We start from the raw sequence: 18,584 nt of genomic DNA on the forward strand, positions 1-18,584 counted from the left end.
TGATATATTAATTATATTTTCATAAAAAGTTTGTAGTAAAATATTAATATGTTTATCTTGAGCCTGTAAAATACTAGATACGTACGTCACTTTATAGGTGTAAAGCTAGTTGATGAAAAGTTCTTTGGGCATGAAGATTGGAACATTGGGACCGTGCATCATGAAAGGAAGCTCGCAACTGATGCATAGATGTCTTCTTTCTTGAGGATCACGTTTGGGATTGAGTGTTGGTTTAGACAAACAGATGTTGCTAAACCAGCTGGTCTAGCTCCCACAATCACCACTACAGTCTCAATATCTATATATCTCGTGTGTTTAGGTATGATAGATTTTCTCTTTGGTTTGTTCGGAGATTCATTAATTCTGTTGTTATATAGAGATACGAGGACATGGTGATATGTGTGAGCAAAAACATTGTAATACGGAATCTTAAAACATTTATTATTTTGAGATTATCATACCTAAATGTTTTTTATAACATAAAATTATAGTTTCGATATGTATATATTTTATGTTTAAAAACAATTAGAAAATACGTAATTTTATTTTTTATATTTTTATTTTCATTTGACATACAAAATATCAAAAAATAGTTTAGACTATTTAAAATTTTCTCTAACAAAGTAAGAGTTATGATATATATAAAAAAATCAAGACATAAAATTTATAAATATTTAAATATCTAATGTGAATAATTAATTAAACTTCAAATACAAAATAAACCAAAAGTAAAAAAATCATTGCAATAATTGTCAATAACATAAATAAACTAACACTGAATCACATCAACTAATTTTGGTTCTCTCTACCATCGTTCATTTCATTTTCTTCAGGTGGCATAATGAAATCTTTGTCAAAATCTAAAAGTCTCAAATATAAAACTAAAAAGAGAAAACTTAACTTTTTTTTTTGTTAGCACATAACTTTTTAATTGGAAACTTAAAATATAAAACATAATTCAAAAACATAATTAAAAACTAAAAAGAAAAGAAGTAAAATTTATTTATTAATTCAACCGATAGTTCAACCAGTATCACATTCCAGGTTTTACTGGGTTTTTACGAAGTTTTGCTGGTTTCTAAGTATTGGATTTTTCCCAAAACTCAAATGGGATTTTTCTTGGTTCAACCACGGGTCGAAGTCGGAATTCAAAACACTGGTCGTAGGGTTTTAACATCACTCTGTAACCTTAAAAGCCCACCATCTCTCTCTCTCTCTCTCTCTTCTTTTCTCAGGTACGATTAAAAGAAACTAGCTTCGCCCCCGTTTACCATTTCACTTCTTCCCCAAATCCACAAACCCATTTGAAGTAATACGAAAAAGGAGTCGACTTTTATTGAGCAGGATCAAAATTAACTCTGCAAAAGTTTCTCAATTTCAGTTAGTGATTCGAAGCTCATGACTATGGCCAGAGGCGTCGCTAGAGTTTTGCGTAGAGCGTATACTTCCAGAGCTAGAGTTCTCTCTTCCACCCGAAATCTCCACACTTGCAGAGAAACCCATTGTAGATCTCTTGCTAATCCCGAATCTCATGTTCTGCCCGCGACCCGGTTCTTCTCGGATAGTCCGGTTCGGTTTCGCCTCCCATGGAACGATTACACACTTGGGTTTGGTAAAGTTAGATGCTTTTCTTCAACGGTGGACAATAACGACGAGAACAAACTCGAATCCAATATAGAAGACTGTGAAGAAGAAGAAAGTCTCCTCGATTCTGACTCCGAGAGTGACGGTTACGACGAGGAAGGTGTGGTTAACGAGCTTGGCGATGTGTTTGATAATAACAACAGTGCAGAGAGTAGCGAAGCTGCTCGTGCTCTAAACGCTGCGTTTCACGACCCCGCGGCTCTATACAAAGAGCTTAGAGGTAGTGAAGTGCGTTCTAACCTTCAGCGTAGCGAGTGGGATACGTTACATGAGATCTTCGGTTACCTTGCTCAGTCTGGTTGGGCAGCTAATCAAGCTCTTGCCATCTACATCGGTAAATCTTTTTTCCCAACAGCTGTTGCCAAGTTCCGTGACTTCTTCTTCGAGACGTGTAACCTCGAGGTTGTCCAAGGACTTGTCCGCGTTGGGGCAACAGATGACGCCGTTAAGTTTCTCTTCCCTGTGTTTGTTGAGTTCTGTATCGAAGAGTTTCCTGACGAGATCAAACGTTTCAAGAGCGTTGTTGATTCTGCAGACCTCACAAAGCCAGCTACTTGGTTTCCTTTCGCTCGAGCTATGAAGCGTAAGATTGTTTACCATTGTGGACCGACTAATAGCGGCAAGACTTATAATGCTCTGCAGCGGTTTATGGAAGCTGGGAACGGTTTGTATTGCAGCCCGCTTAGGTTGTTAGCCATGGAGGTTTTCGATAAGGTGAATGCTTTAGGTGTTTACTGTAGTCTCTTGACAGGACAGGAGAAGAAACACGTCCCCTTCGCGAGACATGTTTCTTGTACGGTTGAGATGGTGTCTACAGATGAGTTATACGAAGTGGCTGTGATCGATGAGATTCAGATGATGGCTGATCCTAGCAGAGGTCACGCTTGGACTAAAGCTCTCCTCGGTTTAAAAGCAGACGAGATTCATTTGTGCGGAGACCCGAGTGTTTTGGAGATTGTGCGTAAGATGTGTAGCGAAACAGGAGATGAGTTGGTCGAAGAGCATTACGAGAGGTTTAAACCTTTGGTAGTTGAAGGTAAGACTTTACTAGGAGATCTCAAGAACGTTAAGTCAGGAGATTGTGTTGTCGCCTTCTCGAGAAGAGAGATATTCGAAGTTAAAATGGCGATAGAGAAACACACAAAGCATCGCTGCTGTGTTATCTACGGTGCGTTGCCTCCGGAGACGAGGAGACAGCAAGCGAATCTGTTCAACGACCAAGAGAACGAGTACGATGTTTTGGTCGCTAGTGATGCCGTTGGGATGGGGCTGAATCTCAACATAAGACGGGTTGTGTTCTACAGTCTGAGCAAGTATAACGGCGATAAGGTTGTGCCTGTACCCGCTTCGCAGGTGAAGCAGATCGCCGGGAGAGCTGGAAGGAGAGGAAGCGTTTATCCAGATGGACTCACGACGACGTTACACTTGGAAGATCTAACTTTTCTGATAGAGTGTCTGCAGCAACCGTTCGATGAAGTTAGAAAAGTGGGGTTGTTCCCTTTCTTTGAACAGATTGAGGTCTTTGCTGCCAAAGTTCCCGACATGGCGTTTTCGAAGCTCTTGGAGCATTTTGGAAAACACTGCAGGCTGGACGGTTCTTACTTCCTGTGCCGTCACGATCACGTCAAGAAAGTAGCAAACATGCTGGAGAAAGTACAAGGGTTGTCTCTAGAAGACCGGTTTAACTTCTGTTTTGCGCCGGTTAATATCAGGAACCCGAAAGCGATGTACCATTTGTACCGGATGGCGTCTACTTACAGCCAAGATATGCCGGTTAATGTGGCCATGGGGATGCCGAAGAGTTCCGCTAGGAACGATACAGAGCTGTTGGATTTGGAGAGCAGGCATCAGGTTTTGTCTATGTATCTTTGGTTGTCTAATCAGTTTGAAGAGAAGAACTTTCCGTTTGTGGAGAAGGTTGAAGCAATGGCGACGAATATTGCAGAGTTGTTGGGTGAATCTTTGACTAAAGCTAATTGGAAGATGGAGTCGAAAGAAGAGGTGATGAAGGGTCAGAAGAAGGAAGATGGAGGAGGATATGAGAGACCAGTTTCACTGATTAAGTTAGTTCGTAATAAGTAAAGCAAATTCAAGATTATGGGGTTTTGAGAGAATCTTTTGTATCTTTGTGGATTTTGCTGAAAGTTTTGTCTTCAACTAGTTATAAAAAGATGGGTATCAAATCTTTATACATATACTAGAGTCTTTGTCCGCGCTACGCGCAGAAAATGCTTTTAAATATTTTAATTTTAGATAATAATCTACAATAATTTGTAGTTAGCTTATATTATTTAATATATCATTTATTTAATTTAAATCTTTATATATTTTAGGATTAATACTCTTTGTTCCTACGTGATTTTCTTTTCCACTTGCTAATGTTCAATAATTTTATTAAAAAAAATATTCTTTCATCCTATATAATTACTCTCACAAATGTGTATTTCCAATAGAATTTAATTTATTAAACCTTCAGTTTCATTGCATTGCATGTTTTCTATTGTCTTTGTAGTTAGGTGTAACCTCCTTCTTACTTCATTTTTATTCTCGATTTAGAAGTTTATCTTTGTATAATGTAAATTTTGTCATTTATGTTTCCAATCTTTTTTGGACCATCTTTTTTTATATATTTAATTATATTCAGCTTTTAGGTATTTTCTACCCAAGAGAAAGATGAGTTTTTGGGAGAGTTTAATTTTTTTAAAAAAAATTATTTTCCCTTTTAAAGGATATAGTCAAAGATCGTAAATGTTGGTTTAGCGAAATATATTACCTTCCTTTTCAGCTGAAGATTTTTGTAAATATGTGATTTTATATAAAGATTCCTTACAAAATTAGTAACCACGTATCCTTAGAAAATTTTGTGAGTCGTGATTTTTTAAAAAATCTAGAAGAATTATTGTGTTGGGTTTTAACTTTTAAAACAGCTTCATGGGCTGAGGAGAGAATTATTGGTGGTCAAATATTTATTTTTTTCCAATCACAACCTGTATGCTTATTATGGTGCATAAGAGTTAAATATGGTTTGTGTGTGTGTTCCTGACTCTCTATTAGTGTTGTTGTGAAACTACAGTGTTCAACAATCTTATAGGCTTGTTTTTTGGTGGTCATAGACCTCATGGAACTCCATATATCTGCTGGAAATTGCTTCTATCTCTGCTATTGAGATTGTCAAATCTAGAAATTTTAATTCTGAAAAAATGTTGCAAACAATACAAAAAAAAGTTAATGTAAGTAATGGTTTAATGTTGTAGTTTTTAATATGTAATAACCCAAAAAATTCAGAACATGAAAAAATTATGGAAATGAAAGTTTAAAAAAACTTTGATTGATAGAAAATAAAATATTTTTTTAAGAGATGAGGAATATAGAGAGAATTATTGTAGTAGACTTCAGCTCAAAGTTTAGATGACCACTTCATGAGTGATTACTAACTTTGTATGAGATTAATAGTGTTGTCACACTAAAATCGAGTAGCAGGAGTTGTGGCGAGTATCAGATTTCCTGTAGTCATGTAAGAATAAAAGAGAAGCCATTGTGAACCACAAAGTAAACCAATAATCCATATAAATATATAAAAAAACATGTTGAAGTGGAAGTTTATTCATTCTAATAACTAAACAATATCTATATATCCCTAAAATAATTGATAATTATTACCTTTAAATACTCTGGGATTGATGCTTGTAATGATTACAACTTTGTTTTTCATGATTGTCATGCTATGTAAGTCTCTAAACTGGGCAAGCAGACCATTTTTGACCTGTAGGAATTGTGTGAATATATATAAGTTGGCCTTACGCAAAATTTTAAATAAACGGTTGGGTTTAATGTACATTTTTTTTCAAAAAAAAAAAGTTTGGTATCTGTTTAGTAGTAGACCAATTCTGACCTCCGTTGTTGCCCTCGGAGATCGTTACCTTGAAACATTCTTATTTGTCCAACTACATCTGGGATAATGTTTGTCTTTCATGTCAAATTTTACTTTTTAAGAAATAATCAAAATAAGTGGTTGTTTACCTGGTAAGTTGTTGGTACCAGTGGCTATGTCGATCAACTGTTTGTATCGGAGGGGATGGAATGTGGTAAGAGGCATCATCGGGATCATTTTCCTCTATTTGTATAACCGTTGTGAACCTTGTTGCTGAAAAAATAAGAGAAAACACATTACTTATATGGAGAATAATTTTAGATTATCGGATCACCCAATTTGATATTAGATGAGAATAGCACATTTCTTTCAAATATTTCATAGAATACAGTTTTATGAACAATAACTTCATAAAACTCCTAAAGTTTTTGCTTAATACAAAACCTAACTAAATAAGTCTCTATTTTCTGTTAGACAACAGATGGTTGACCGTTTTGTCATTTAGTTACATTATCTTTATATTGGCTAAGACGCAACTTAGTCTTCCAAGTTAAAAAGAAAAGCCTGAATACAGATTGCAATACGCTTTGACATTCATGGGTAGCACTATCTCTAGGTGACCATTTTAACTTTCTTATGATTGAAAGATTATCAATGTGTATTAGTCAGAGACTGATAAATGATCCAGAATTCTCACCTTTTGTACATAATATATAATTCTCGATGAAGACCTTAGCCATCCTTTAACAAAAGCTAATGCAAATCCACCGACGAATGTAGATACCAGCTGAATAAACTTCCCAACCTGCAAGATTCAAGAAAATATAATCTCTTTGTTAAAAAAAAAATTTAAGCTTCAAAGTTTTATTATTTTAAGCTTCAAAGTTTTATTTATTGTGGTATTACCTTCTCACCCATGGCGCGTCTTGTAGAAGAACAGTATCTCCAGACATTCTACCAACAACCTCTCCTGTGTTTGTTTCCACATTGAAAAATCCAATGTCTTGTCTGAGAATTGTTTTCAGATACATACTCCTTATCCTCGCTGCTTGTCTCTCTACCGTGACATCCAAGAAGCCACCTCTGCAGCAACAACAACAAAATAAAAACTTGTGTAAAAAGCAACGAAGAAACAAAAAAAAAATGATAAAAACTTGATGAGCTCATCCATGGACGGGAGTATAACGGAGCTAAGCGATTCTCGAAGCATCAAACGGTGGGAGAGGTTGTAGATGTCCTCAGAGGTGCAAGCGAAATGGAAAACTCAAGAACCTTAGCAAACTCTGGATGAGATATTCTCACCTTTTGTACATAATATATAATTCTCGATGAAGACCTTAGCCATCCTTTAACAAAAGCTAATGCAAATCCACCGACGAATGTAGATACCAGCTGAATAAACTTCCCAACCTGCAAGATTCAAGAAAATATAATCTCTTTGTTAAAAAAAAAATTTAAGCTTCAAAGTTTTATTATTTTAAGCTTCAAAGTTTTATTTATTGTGGTATTACCTTCTCACCCATGGCGTCTTGTAGAAGAACAGTATCTCCAGACATTCTACCAACAACCTCTCCTGTGTTTGTTTCCACATTGAAAAATCCAATGTCTTGTCTGAGAATTGTTTTCAGATACATACTCCTTATCCTCGCTGCTTGTCTCTCTACCGTGCTTGTCTCTCTACCGTGACATCCAAGAAGCCACCTCTGCAGCAACAACAACAAAATAAAAACTTGTGTAAAAAGCAACGAAGAAACAAAAAAAAAAAAGATAAAAACTTGATGAGCTCATCCATGGACGGGAGTATAACGGAGCTAAGCGATTCTCGAAGCATCAAACGGTGGGAGAGGTTGTTGATGTCCTCAGAGGTGCAAGCGAAATGGAAAACTCAAGAACCTTAGCAAACTCTGGATGAGATATTCTCACCTTTTGTACATAATATATAATTCTCGATGAAGACCTTAGCCATCCTTTAACAAAAGCTAATGCAAATCCACCGACGAATGTAGATACCAGCTGAATAAACTTCCCAACCTGCAAGATTCAAGAAAATATAATCTCTTTGTTAAAAAAAAAAATTTAAGCTTCAAAGTTTTATTATTTTAAGCTTCAAAGTTTTATTTATTGTGGTATTACCTTCTCACCCATGGCGCGTCTTGTAGAAGAACAGTATCTCCAGACATTCTACCAACAACCTCTCCTGTGTTTGTTTCCACATTGAAAAATCCAATGTCTTGTCTGAGAATTGTTTTCAGATACATACTCCTTATCCTCGCTGCTTGTCTCTCTACCGTGACATCCAAGAAGCCACCTCTGCAGCAACAACAACAAAATAAAAACTTGTGTAAAAAGCAATGAAGAAACAAAAAAAAATGATAAAAACTTGATGAGCTCATCCATGGACGGGAGTATAACGGAGCTAAGCGATTCTCGAAGCATCAAACGGTGGGAGAGGTTGTTGATGTCCTCAGAGGTGCAAGCGAAATGGAAAACTCAAGAACCTTAGCAAACTCTGGATGAGATTCACACTTTTGTTTCAAGAAGTACTCCACTGCCTTGACATCGTGGTTGGTTACTTTCTCGATCTTCTTGACTTCCAACGCGGCATCCACGTTGAACCCATCGATGATCGCTTGCAAGTAAGCCTCAGCTTCTTTACTAAAGCTTGGAACTTCGGTGAGTTCGGGAATTTTTGAAAGCTTAAGAAGCCATTGAATCTAACAAACACAAGAACATGGGTGCATTAGGACCTATCAAAGATCTCTCAAATATATGTTTTTCACTTTCTGATTCAAGAAGCAAAAGCCATAAAAAGGTAAAAAAGGAGATTTGTACGTGAATGGACCAAAACCAAGAAAGCTGGAGTTTTTTAGATTCTAACAAACAGAGCAATGGAATGAAATATCATAATTTCCACCACTAAAAACAGCGCAGAACATGATAAGATCTCATCAAAATCCTTACACTCTGGTGAAACCAAGATTCACAGATGAGCAAGAAAGCTGGAGTTTTTTAGATTCTAACAAACAGAGCAATGGAATGAAATATCATAATTTCCACCACTAAAAACAGAGCAGAACATGATAAGATCTCATCAAAATCCTTACACTCTGGTGAAACCAAGATTCACAGATGAGTAATGAATGACCAAAACAGAGAAAGCTCAAGCCTTTCATATTATAAAAACAGAGCAAAATCAAATGAAAATCATAACTTCACCGCATAGAAACATAGCAGAACATGATATAATTTCATCAAAAGCCATACACTACGGTGAAACCAATCAACACAAAACTGACCAATCTGAGACTGAACAAATATTACTGTAACAATACCTGTTGGGAGCAGGTGAGAATTGGAGAGAAGCGTCTGGTTGAGGGAGGCGTTGAAAATTTATTGGTTAATAAAATTAGTTAGGTTAAGTGGTTCTTTCTTACTAAGCAAAAGAAAATTTCATACCCGTAATTGTGGTTTCATCGCCATGGATTGAGCTTTGAGTGGTTCTAGGGTTTTGGTTTGTACGAAAGAGAGAAGATCAGTACATACAGAAAGAGGAAAAGAGGAAGATGAAACGGAATCATTATTGAATCGAAAGTATTGATTGTGTAGAAGTGGTTCTCGGCTTCTTTGCTCTTGATTGGAGAAGACGAAATGGTAGAGGTGAGGAGAAGGCTTTCGACGTTTTTTTTTTTTTGATCTGTGAGGTCTGTCTGACGTGTCCAATTACATGTTCCTGATTGGTTGATTTAATTGTTCTACGTGGACACTCTCCCTGATGCTCATATAACCCTTTTAGTATAGGTTAGATATGACACGAGAGGCAAGCATTAAAACCCAATGGGCTTAACTAAACAAGATAAAGCCCAAACAAAAATAACTGATTTAGCCGTAAAGCCTCGTAAGGGCTTTTTACACAGTTTATTATAAAAAGAAGGTTCTTGCTTCTTCCTCTTCTTCGAGATCACTCTCCTCTCTGTTTTGTGCAAGCACAGCAGCCATGGTGCAAGTCAGGTTCTACCGCAACTGTAAGCTCTCTCTCTCTCTTCTCTCCATCTTTGTTTCTCTGACTTGATCGAACTTTCACCTTTTAATATAGTTTCTTTCCCCATACCTGAATTTGGATTCTGTTTTTAGAAGAAAAATTATTTTTGTTCCGTGGTTTAGATCATCTGGGTATCATATATTTTTGATTCTTTATGGATGATGCATGCAAAGGATAATTAAAGGTTGTTCCATTAATCAGCAGAGCACTCTGTTTTGGTATGGGGTTCTCTTTGCTTGCATGTTATGTTGTGAAGATTTTGTTTGATAATCTTGAGTTTGTGTGTTTTGCAGACGGCAAGACCTTCAAGAAGCCGCGACGTCCTTACGAGAAGGAGCGTCTTGACGCCGAGCTGAAGCTTGTCGGAGAATACGGTCTTCGTTGTAAGAGAGAGCTGTGGAGGGTTCAGTACACGCTTAGCCGTATCCGTAACGCTGCCAGAGAGCTTCTCACTCTCGACGAGAAGAACCCTCGTCGGATCTTTCAAGGTGAAGCTCTTCTGAGGAGGATGAACAAGAATGGGCTTCTTGATGAGTCCCAGAACAAGCTCGACTACGTTCTTGCTTTGACTGTTGAGAATTTCCTCGAGCGCCGTCTCCAGACTATTGTCTTCAAGTCCGGTATGGCCAAGTCCATTCACCACGCCCGTGTCCTTATCCGACAAAGGCACATCAGGTAATCAAAAGTATATATATCTTTGGAAACAACTTTAAACAGTTGTAATGCATATTGGTTTTGTCCTCAGCTTGACTTGTGTAAAGAATCTGTGCTTTAGGGTTGGGAGGCAACTTGTGAACATTCCATCGTTCATGGTTAAAGTAGAGTCACAGAAACACATTGACTTTTCTCTGACCAGTCCATTTGGTGGTGGTCGACCTGGAAGAGTGAAGAGAAGGAACGAGAGAGCTGGTGCTAAGAAAGCTGGTGGTGTTGGTGGTGATGAGGATGATGAAGAGTAAAAGTACCAAACCCCTTTGTTGGATAAATAATGTTTTTTTTTTGTTTAATAGTTTTCTTGAACTACAAGAAGTCAAGTGTGTTGGTTTGTAATGGATTTAGCCTTTATGTGTGTTTTGCAATAATGTGGTAGTGTACCTTTGTGTTGTTGAACAATGATGCCACTTTCGGATCTTGCTTCTTAGTTCTTACAAGACAGTAAGTAGTAGTTAATATTTGGGAAAATTGCATTAAAAACTCTCAAATTGGCGTATTCACTAACATTTTATTCACTAACATTTTAAAGTTCTAATATTTTTTACTATCACTTTAAACCATCAACGGGCATCTGTATCACAAAAACCATTCAAGTTGACTTACCATTCAATGAGGTGGCATCAGTTTTTCAATTCAAAAAAAAAAGCTGAAAACAAAATTAAATAAAAATAAATTAATAAAAATTAAATAAAAGTTAGGAAAATAAACTTTTTTAAAAAGTTTTTACATGTTCAAATGATTATCTTAAACTTTCTAAAACTAAAACAACATTCAAATATACTTATAGCAACCACCCTACGGTGGTATCATTTGAAAAAGCCGTGCAATGTTGTTGGATGTTCTTGTTTCTTCTGATTCATTAGCAAGTGCCGGTCCTGACTTAAAACTGAGAAAACACCAGCTTAAACGCCAAATTAGATTATATATTTATGGGCATCACAAGAACCAAAACTTGCATGTATCCTAGTTTGTCGCCAAGGGTGCCTGGTTCGAATTATACATAGGGCGCCAAATTTTGTTTTTGCTTTGGGCAATATTTTAGGAGTTGATTTCTCTTTAAGACACATTTGTATATTTTTAACACTATAGGACACAATGTGCTGGAGGCACACTTTCTCCACACTTTCTCGAATCCCTAGATGTTTTTTTGACATGAATGCCCTTTGTTTATCGACATGAAATAAAAAAGTATAATTGTTTTATTTTGTTTAGTTATACTTCTATGAAATTAGTTTGGTATTTGGTTAGGCGTCTGAAAAGGTGACTTGCATGAATTAGCCATTGTCGATTTGATTCTATCAATGGAGGATCTGATTGACACTGTGTCAAGAAGATGGAACGTGACACGAGTTAGGCAACTTTTTGAAGAGAAAGATGCTAATACAATCCTCAATACTCATTTCAATGTACAAGCAGTGGATACCTTGGTCTGGGGTTTCTCGAGAAATGGATGTTATGACTCCAAGAGTGGTTATAAACTGCTTGAAACCATACAAGAGGTACAATCCCCTGATAGTCAGTCAGTGCCTCCTCTAGAGAAAAAGTTGTGGAGTGATCTCTGGAAAACTAATTAAGACCTCTCCGAAGCTTCGACACTTTCTATGGCGAGCTTTGTCTGGCGCTCTTGCAGTTAAAGAAAGACTTAGATCAAGGGGTATTAACTTGGACACAACCTGTCCTCTATGTGCAGTTCAGCAGGAGACCATCTGCCATGTGCTATTATTCACTTGTGATGTGGCAAAGGAAACATGAGATCGTGCTCAGATTCCACTTCTAGCGGGAGGTTTTTCTAATAAATCGGTTCTCCTGAATCTATATCATCTGCTCTCAATCAGTAAAAATCATAGGATTGGACGAGCTGAGAGATTACGATTTCCTTGGATCCTCTCGCACTTATGGAAAGCAAGGAACAGCTTTTGTTTTGAACAAAAAAGTATCTCATCTGTTAACATCTTCTCCAAGGCTGCAGAGGAAGCCGCTATTTGGTTTAATCTCATCCAAGAGGAGCAGAAGGAAAAGATTCAGTACATGGGGCTCCAAACATGCTGGTTTGGCGAAAACCGGCCATGGGTTCCGTAAAATGTAACATAGGAAGCTCATGGACAGCTAGTTCTCAGCATACGGGTGCGTCTTGGTTGATACGAGACTTTCAAGGTCAACCTATGAAACACAGTCGACGTTCATTCTCAGAGGTTACATCAAGATTGGAAGCTGACATTACTACAATATGTTGGGCAGCTAAAGATCTTCAGACTCTGCACTGGAACAGAGTTATCATGGAAATCTCATCAACTCAAGCTCTGGAGGCCTTGAACAATCCACACAGGTTCCCGGGTTTGTCCTACTTAATTGAGTGTACTCATCAAGCTCTATCTTGTTTCCAAAGCTGTTTGGTGGAAGTTGTGAATGTTTCAGCAAATAGAGTAGCAGATCAGATTGCTGTCAGAGTTACGAACGATGGACGATGGAGTTCTTATATAGCTCGTGGAGGTCCAAGTTGGCTCAATGACACTATTCTTGCTGAGGCAGTTAACTCTCCATCTTCATACTCAAGTTGAAGCTGCCATAGCTTGCCTTAATGGAGTATGAAGCCATGGTTTTATCTCTTTGCCCTTCGTAGGGTATTTGTCTCTCAAGCACCTAGTGGTGTTAGTTTTGTCTGTTATTTTTCTTCGTTTCTTTCTTTCTTTCAAACTTTCTGTTGGAGTTCAAACACTTAAAGTGATTTCAATGACAAAAAAGAAAAAGAAAGAGACTGTCAATTTACCGTTGTTTCTTTATACTTTTATTATTCATTCCATTTTTGATTTTTATTTGTTTCTTTTCAGATTTTAAGATACACAAAAGAAATATAATTATTACAATAAATTATAATTTCTTTTTCTCTATATTATAAGATCCATGTTCGCATATATATTTTATATATTTTTAGCAATTATATAAAAATGCATGGACATAAAAAATGTGGATGAGAAAAAATTGATCATGTACAAAAGAATACGTAAACAAAAAAAAGATGTGGACATGGATAGATAAAAAAGGTGAAAAAACTTTGAAAACTCGAACACAAAAATTGTTTGTGTTCGTGGTTTCAGAAGATTAGCAAAAAAATGCTTGTGGATGAATCCTTTTTTGTAAAACATTGGAGGTTATAATTCTGTCAAACAAAGCTTTTAATGATTTATCTTTCCTTAGTAAATATGATTAAATTTGTGGACATGAAGACAATTAACCAAAAAATATAACATGTTCAATAAACAGAGGAGGGCCGATTATATTACGGGGCTTTATAATAGTCAACAAACAAGAGCTTACATCATCTGTTAAATTTCTAAGTAAAATCTCTAATAGATACATTACAAAACATAATCACAAACTCATTGTGAAAGAACAAGAAAAAGAATTTGAGGTTTTTTGGAAGCAAACGGAATCACAAACAGAGAATCCCTTTGTGTTTTGGTTTTAATGCATGAAGAAAAAGAAAAAGAAGAATCTGGGAATTTTGTGTTAAGAGTTATCGTATGCGAATTCAGATTAGTTCTCACACCTTTCTTTGTAAGTCTTCGGAGATGTTCAAAGTGAAAGCTTCAGCTACTGATACCATAAAAACTGAAAGCCGAAGAACGCAAAACCTCCATAGCGGAAGGTGTAGTGTGAGGAGGGGATTTGGCCACCGGACAATCATTTACCAGATTTGGTTTCAGTAACCACGGAGGAGCTCAGGTAGTTTGATGGAGGTGAGTTCGGTGACTTTGGAGATCACTTTTGATTCGACGAACGAGATTTGGTTGACTCCATGGCTGAGAGATGGAACCAGAAGTAAGAAAAGACTCAAGAGAACAGAGCCGGACAGCGACACCTCCGTTACCAACAACGTCAATAGATCGGCGCAAGGAGAAGAAAAAGAGGAACAAAGGAAATCACCATGATTAGGGTTCATAAAATTGGAAAAATGATTTTGAAAATCAATTGAAAATTGAAATAGGAGAGGGTTGGCGGATTAGGGTTAGAAGATATTTGGGAATGTGGATCTGATTTTTTTAAAAAATGGATAGAGAAAGAATATTGGTTTGGTTTCCGTATGATAAAAAAAGAAGCTTTATCCATTTTTTTTTAAAAAGAAAAACATAAAAGTATTATAGTTGGCGAAGTGAGAAGAATTGTAGTTAAGAGATAGTCTAGTTAGTATTGATCAAAAAAAAAAAAAAAAAAAAAAGAGATAGTCTAGTTAGTTAAATGGCAAGTAGGACATTGCATAAAGAAGAAGTGTTTTTTCAGCTACGAGTGTTTTATAGTGTAATTTGAAAGATAAAAAGTGTGTTAGAGAGTAATAAATTCATATTTTAGACTGAGTCGGGCCTGTTCTTAACAAACCCGAAACTCTTTTGGTGAGCTCAACTTCGCGTGGCCGAGTTATAAGAGAAGAGACCGGGTTAAATAGCTCTCCTAATGTGGACCCTACTTTCGAGTCGTGACACTAGAACACAATGGTTACGTTGGAAATTCAGCTATATTGACATTTTTTTTTGAAACACGAAACACAATCAACTATATTGATTAAAAATTGGTTTATGTCCCTGAAAGTATTAAATCCCCTAAACTAAATTTGGGTATTCGGATCCTCGGATCGGACCCAGAGTGGTTCATATCTTAGATAGTTGGATCCAATAGGGTAATTAGAGTTTGTCGGTTCGAATTCGGTTCGGTTCCAGATCTGGCCCAAAAAAAACCCAAAACACACAAAAATACCTGAAAATATTTAAATACTCAAAAATATTTGAAATTTTATCCAAAATCTGACCCGAAAACATGAAAAATACCCGAAATTTTATTTGATTATCCGAATTATATTTTTGAAAATCTAAAATTTTACCTGAAACTCAAAACCATACCCGAAAACTCAAATCAGAATTTTTTAAAAATATATATATAATACCAAAATATATTGAAACACCTATATATATGCTAGAACTAGGTTGAAATCCGTGCAGATAATTATGGTTAATTTTATGTTTTTTTTTTTGTAACAGGTTAATTTTATGTTAATAATAAAATTTAGAAAGAAAGATTGGCAGGCTCTCCAAGGAAAAAAAGTCTCAAATGCTCTCCTTTTTCATTTATTTGAACTAATAAGGGAAAATACAAGAAACCCATAAAAAAATCTAACTAATCACAATGTAAATGTTAATCTGCATTATGTTACTAGTTCTTATTGTAAAGTCTATCACAAAATTGAAAATTTGATATAATATTTAACGTTTTATCAAAAAGAAAGAAGAGAAGGAACGGAAACATTGGAAAGGGAATGATGATAAATTATACGAACGACTATACAAGCGATTGTGTAATCGTGGAATGGGTTAGTAGTAGTACTTGATGGCAGTGTAGGCAAATTGAAACTTGGGTACTGTCCTCTTATACTGGAGCGAACCTAATCTGGTTTTACTTTTGAATCTGTTCTTGTTTTTTTTTTAGTAATGTATGTTGTGGACCTTGTGGTCTAAAAGGCAAACCGTCACACACTTTGGTTGGTTGCTCGGCCACTTGATTGATATTAACAAGCTTTTTCATTAATTATTTTTTTTTTATTTTTTTTAAATACGTGACAGATTCAAAGATGGAGACAAGTGAATTACGGTACGGCTTTTGTTTGTGTGTGTTTTCTACTATTAAAAATTTAATCGTTGGTCTTGTGCCGGTTTATCATAACTCCAATGGCTAACGCCAACGTTTCCTCTGTCCTGCAGCTTCTTTTTCTTCTGATTATCTTATCTGGCAATGCTGTTGATTCTACCTCTATCGTCAAGTATCTTCCTGGCTTTGAAGGTCCTCTTCCTTTTGAGCTCGAAACCGGGTTTGTTTGCTGAAAAACTCTACCATACTAAACCGGGTTTTGCTCTGAGTTTGGAGTTGAGTATCTATGACTTTCTCTTGAAAGGTATGTTGGTGTTGGTGTTGGTGAGGAAGAGCAAGTGCAATTGTTCTACTACTTCATCAAATCTGAGAGGAATCCAGAAAAAGACCCTCTTCTCCTCTGGTTAAGTGGGGGACCTGGTTGCTCTTCAATCTCCGGTCTTCTTTACGAGAATGGTAATTTGACTCACTGTTATGTTGTGTCTCTGCTTTGTTTCTGAATCAAGATTACAAAAAGAACAGGGCCTGTGACTGTGAAATTTGAGGTTTACAATGGAACTCTTCCTTCCTTGATCGCTACTACATATTCATGGACTAAGGTATCACAAAGTGTTGTACATTATTCAAATGTGACAGATAAAAACTCCCAATTGTTTATGCCTCATTTTATTTTTTTCAAGTTGTGCATCAGATATCAAGTATAATATATTTGGATCAGCCTGTTGGAACTGGCTTCTCCTACTCAAGAACTCATCTTGCTAGCAAACCAAGTGATTCAGGAGAAGTCAAGCTGATCCACGAGTTTCTTCAAAAGGTTTAAAAAAAAAAAAGAAGATTAATTGGTCATCTCTTGAAGCATCTCTTATTTGTGCGGATACATACATTTACGAGCCTTTTATTTTGTGTGGTTGTTGTTTGGTTGTGCAGTGGCTAAACAAGCATCAAGAGTTTTTGTCCAACCCTTTTTATGCAGGTGGAGATTCTTATTCCGGTATGGTTCTTCCCGCACTCGTTCAAGAAATCTCAAAAGGAAACTATTTATGCTGCAAGCCTCCAATAAACCTTCAGGGCTACGTGCTCGGAAACCCGGTAACCGATATTGAGTTTGATCATAACCATCGCATTCCGTTTACTCATGGAATGGCACTGATCTCTGATGAACTTTACGAGGTATGAAACTACTGTTGTTGTCTGAAAGTAGATAACAAAAGTAGCTGAAAACTCTTGTTTTGTAAGCAGTCGATGAAGGGAATCTGCAAAGGAGAGTATGAAACTGTAGATCCAAGTAACAAGGAATGCTTGAAACTCGTTGAAGAATATCATAAGTGCACTGATAGAATAAACTACTCACTTGTCACGACGCCATTGTGCGAAGATGACCCATCTCCCGATTGCTATGTACGTGATCCATCTTACGTACACTCTGTTAACTGTTTGATAATGTTTTTACGAGTTTGCATTTACAGGATTATAGGTACGTGTTAACTACCTACTGGGCCAATGATGAGAGTGTGCGCAGGGCTCTTCACATTAATAAGGTAATAGATGAGTATGACAAAAACTTAAGATTCACAATCTCTTTTGGTTTAGGACGAGAAACTATGATTGCAGGAGAGTAAAGGGAAATGGGCACGTTGTGACTGGGATATGGCTTACACTAATGACATCAAAAGCAGTGTACCATACCATATGAATAACAGCATCAATGGATATCCTTCTCTCATCTTCAGGTGAGCAGAGTTTTAGCCTCTTGCTATAAAATCAAAGGCTTTTTTTTCTTCTAAACTTATGTTTTGTTGGGTGAACAGTGGTGATCATGACATGTACGTGCCTTCCCTTGGAACTCAAGCTTGGATTAGATCGCTTAATTATTCTGTCATTGATGACTGGAGACCTTGGATGATAGGCGATCAAATCGCCGGGTATATTACCTTCTTTTTGTTCATTCTCTTGTTAATTTATTTCTATTGTTGTATGAACTCATTAGATTTGCTCTATTTTGGCAGATACACTAGGACTTATGCCAATAATATGACATTTGTGACTATCAAAGCAAGTCTTTCTTTGTTTCCACTCAAACATTTTGATAGCTGTTTTTGTCATTTTATCTTTATTAACTGAACCGTGTTGGGTTTGCTTGTAGGGAGGAGAGCACACTCCAGAGTATAAACCAGAGGAGAGTTATATCATGTTCCAAAGGTGGATCAGTGGCCAACCTCTTTAGCAACAAGTCCAAGTTCAGGACGGGTCCTGGCTATATAACTTGGCTATGGGCTATTCTGAAACATTGGTCAAGAACCCCCAATTTTTTAAGAATAATCTACATAAAGTATATAAATCCCAAATTATTATAGCAAAATCTTACCAATGTTTTTATTAAATTGTTTATAATTTCCAAATTCTCAGAACCGGTCCAACAACATTATTATTTTATCGAAGCATCTGTATATGACTATTTCGTCTTATCGATAAGAAACCTTTACTCTTCTTTTTTTTTTTTTGAACACAGAAACCTTTACTCTTCAAGTGAACTTTTAATGTGCTACATTATGTACTTTGATGTAGCACTTATATTTGAATCTTTTAGAAGAAGAACATGTCCGAGTGTTTTGGTCGGATGTCGAACCGAAATCTTTTTTATTTTTGTGGTAAGCCTAACCTTAGCAAGGGGAACTGTTTCAA

General features: G+C 36.5%; 5 protein-coding genes across 21 annotated transcripts; 4 read left to right on the plus strand and 1 right to left on the minus strand.

Annotated features, from left to right (window-relative positions):
* The first annotated feature begins 1,169 nt into the window (after positions 1-1,169).
* Positions 1,170-3,839, plus strand: LOC106446024 (DExH-box ATP-dependent RNA helicase DExH18, mitochondrial-like). Its single transcript, XM_013887694.3, has one exon. The coding sequence runs from the start codon at positions 1,399-1,401 to the stop codon at positions 3,724-3,726; it is 2,328 nt and encodes a 775-aa protein (XP_013743148.2). The 5' UTR covers positions 1,170-1,398; the 3' UTR covers positions 3,727-3,839.
* A 756-nt stretch (positions 3,840-4,595) lies between these two features.
* LOC106446027 (adenylosuccinate lyase-like) lies at positions 4,596-9,210 on the minus strand. 12 transcript variants are annotated; one of them, XR_007338979.1, is made up of 13 exons: positions 8,972-9,210; positions 8,848-8,881; positions 7,649-8,229; positions 7,439-7,546; positions 7,027-7,218; positions 6,818-6,925; positions 6,422-6,598; positions 6,213-6,320; positions 5,665-5,788; positions 5,537-5,594; positions 5,305-5,407; positions 5,080-5,148; positions 4,596-4,836 (listed from the first exon to the last, which is right to left on the minus strand). XR_007338979.1 is itself a non-coding variant. In XM_048777442.1 (3 exons), exons 1-3 carry the CDS (start codon positions 8,993-8,995, stop codon positions 7,346-7,348), a joined length of 303 nt encoding a protein of 100 aa, XP_048633399.1. In that variant the 5' UTR covers positions 8,996-9,210; the 3' UTR covers positions 7,203-7,345. The 12 variants fall into 12 exon arrangements, 1 of the variants encoding a protein (XP_048633399.1); XR_007338982.1 differs by having other exon boundaries at positions 5,481-5,594; XR_007338985.1 differs by lacking the exon at positions 4,596-4,836 and having other exon boundaries at positions 4,951-5,148; positions 7,649-7,825; positions 8,014-8,229.
* Positions 9,211-9,390: 180 nt separating this feature from the next.
* LOC106446025 (40S ribosomal protein S9-2) lies at positions 9,391-10,685 on the plus strand. 2 transcript variants are annotated; one of them, XM_048777441.1, is made up of 3 exons: positions 9,391-9,537; positions 9,848-10,229; positions 10,300-10,685. In XM_048777441.1, the coding sequence occupies exons 1-3, from the start codon at positions 9,510-9,512 to the stop codon at positions 10,511-10,513; spliced, it is 624 nt and encodes a 207-aa protein (XP_048633398.1). In that variant the 5' UTR covers positions 9,391-9,509; the 3' UTR covers positions 10,514-10,685. The 2 variants fall into 2 exon arrangements, with proteins under 2 accessions (XP_048633398.1, XP_013743149.1); XM_013887695.3 differs by having other exon boundaries at positions 9,393-9,537; positions 10,330-10,685.
* A 1,649-nt stretch (positions 10,686-12,334) lies between these two features.
* Positions 12,335-12,826, plus strand: LOC106448270. Its single transcript, XM_013890179.1, has one exon. The coding sequence runs from the start codon at positions 12,335-12,337 to the stop codon at positions 12,824-12,826; it is 492 nt and encodes a 163-aa protein (XP_013745633.1).
* Positions 12,827-15,867: 3,041 nt separating this feature from the next.
* Positions 15,868-18,390, plus strand: LOC106446023 (serine carboxypeptidase-like 7). Of its 5 annotated transcripts, none has more exons than XM_022718067.2 (11): positions 15,868-16,122; positions 16,207-16,358; positions 16,425-16,501; positions 16,594-16,716; positions 16,830-17,072; positions 17,142-17,300; positions 17,369-17,440; positions 17,514-17,632; positions 17,711-17,824; positions 17,909-17,968; positions 18,046-18,390. In XM_022718067.2, the coding sequence occupies exons 1-11, from the start codon at positions 15,983-15,985 to the stop codon at positions 18,254-18,256; spliced, it is 1,470 nt and encodes a 489-aa protein (XP_022573788.2). In that variant the 5' UTR covers positions 15,868-15,982; the 3' UTR covers positions 18,257-18,390. The 5 variants fall into 5 exon arrangements, with proteins under 5 accessions (XP_022573788.2, XP_013743147.2, XP_022573787.2 ...); XM_013887693.3 differs by having other exon boundaries at positions 15,915-16,122; positions 17,909-17,954; XM_022718066.2 differs by having other exon boundaries at positions 16,072-16,122; positions 16,583-16,716; positions 17,909-17,954.
* Positions 18,391-18,584: the final 194 nt, after the last annotated feature.

The sequence above is a fragment of the Brassica napus genome, chromosome A4 (assembly GCF_020379485.1).
Source record: "Brassica napus cultivar Da-Ae chromosome A4, Da-Ae, whole genome shotgun sequence".
Lineage (NCBI taxonomy): Eukaryota > Viridiplantae > Streptophyta > Magnoliopsida > Brassicales > Brassicaceae > Brassica > Brassica napus.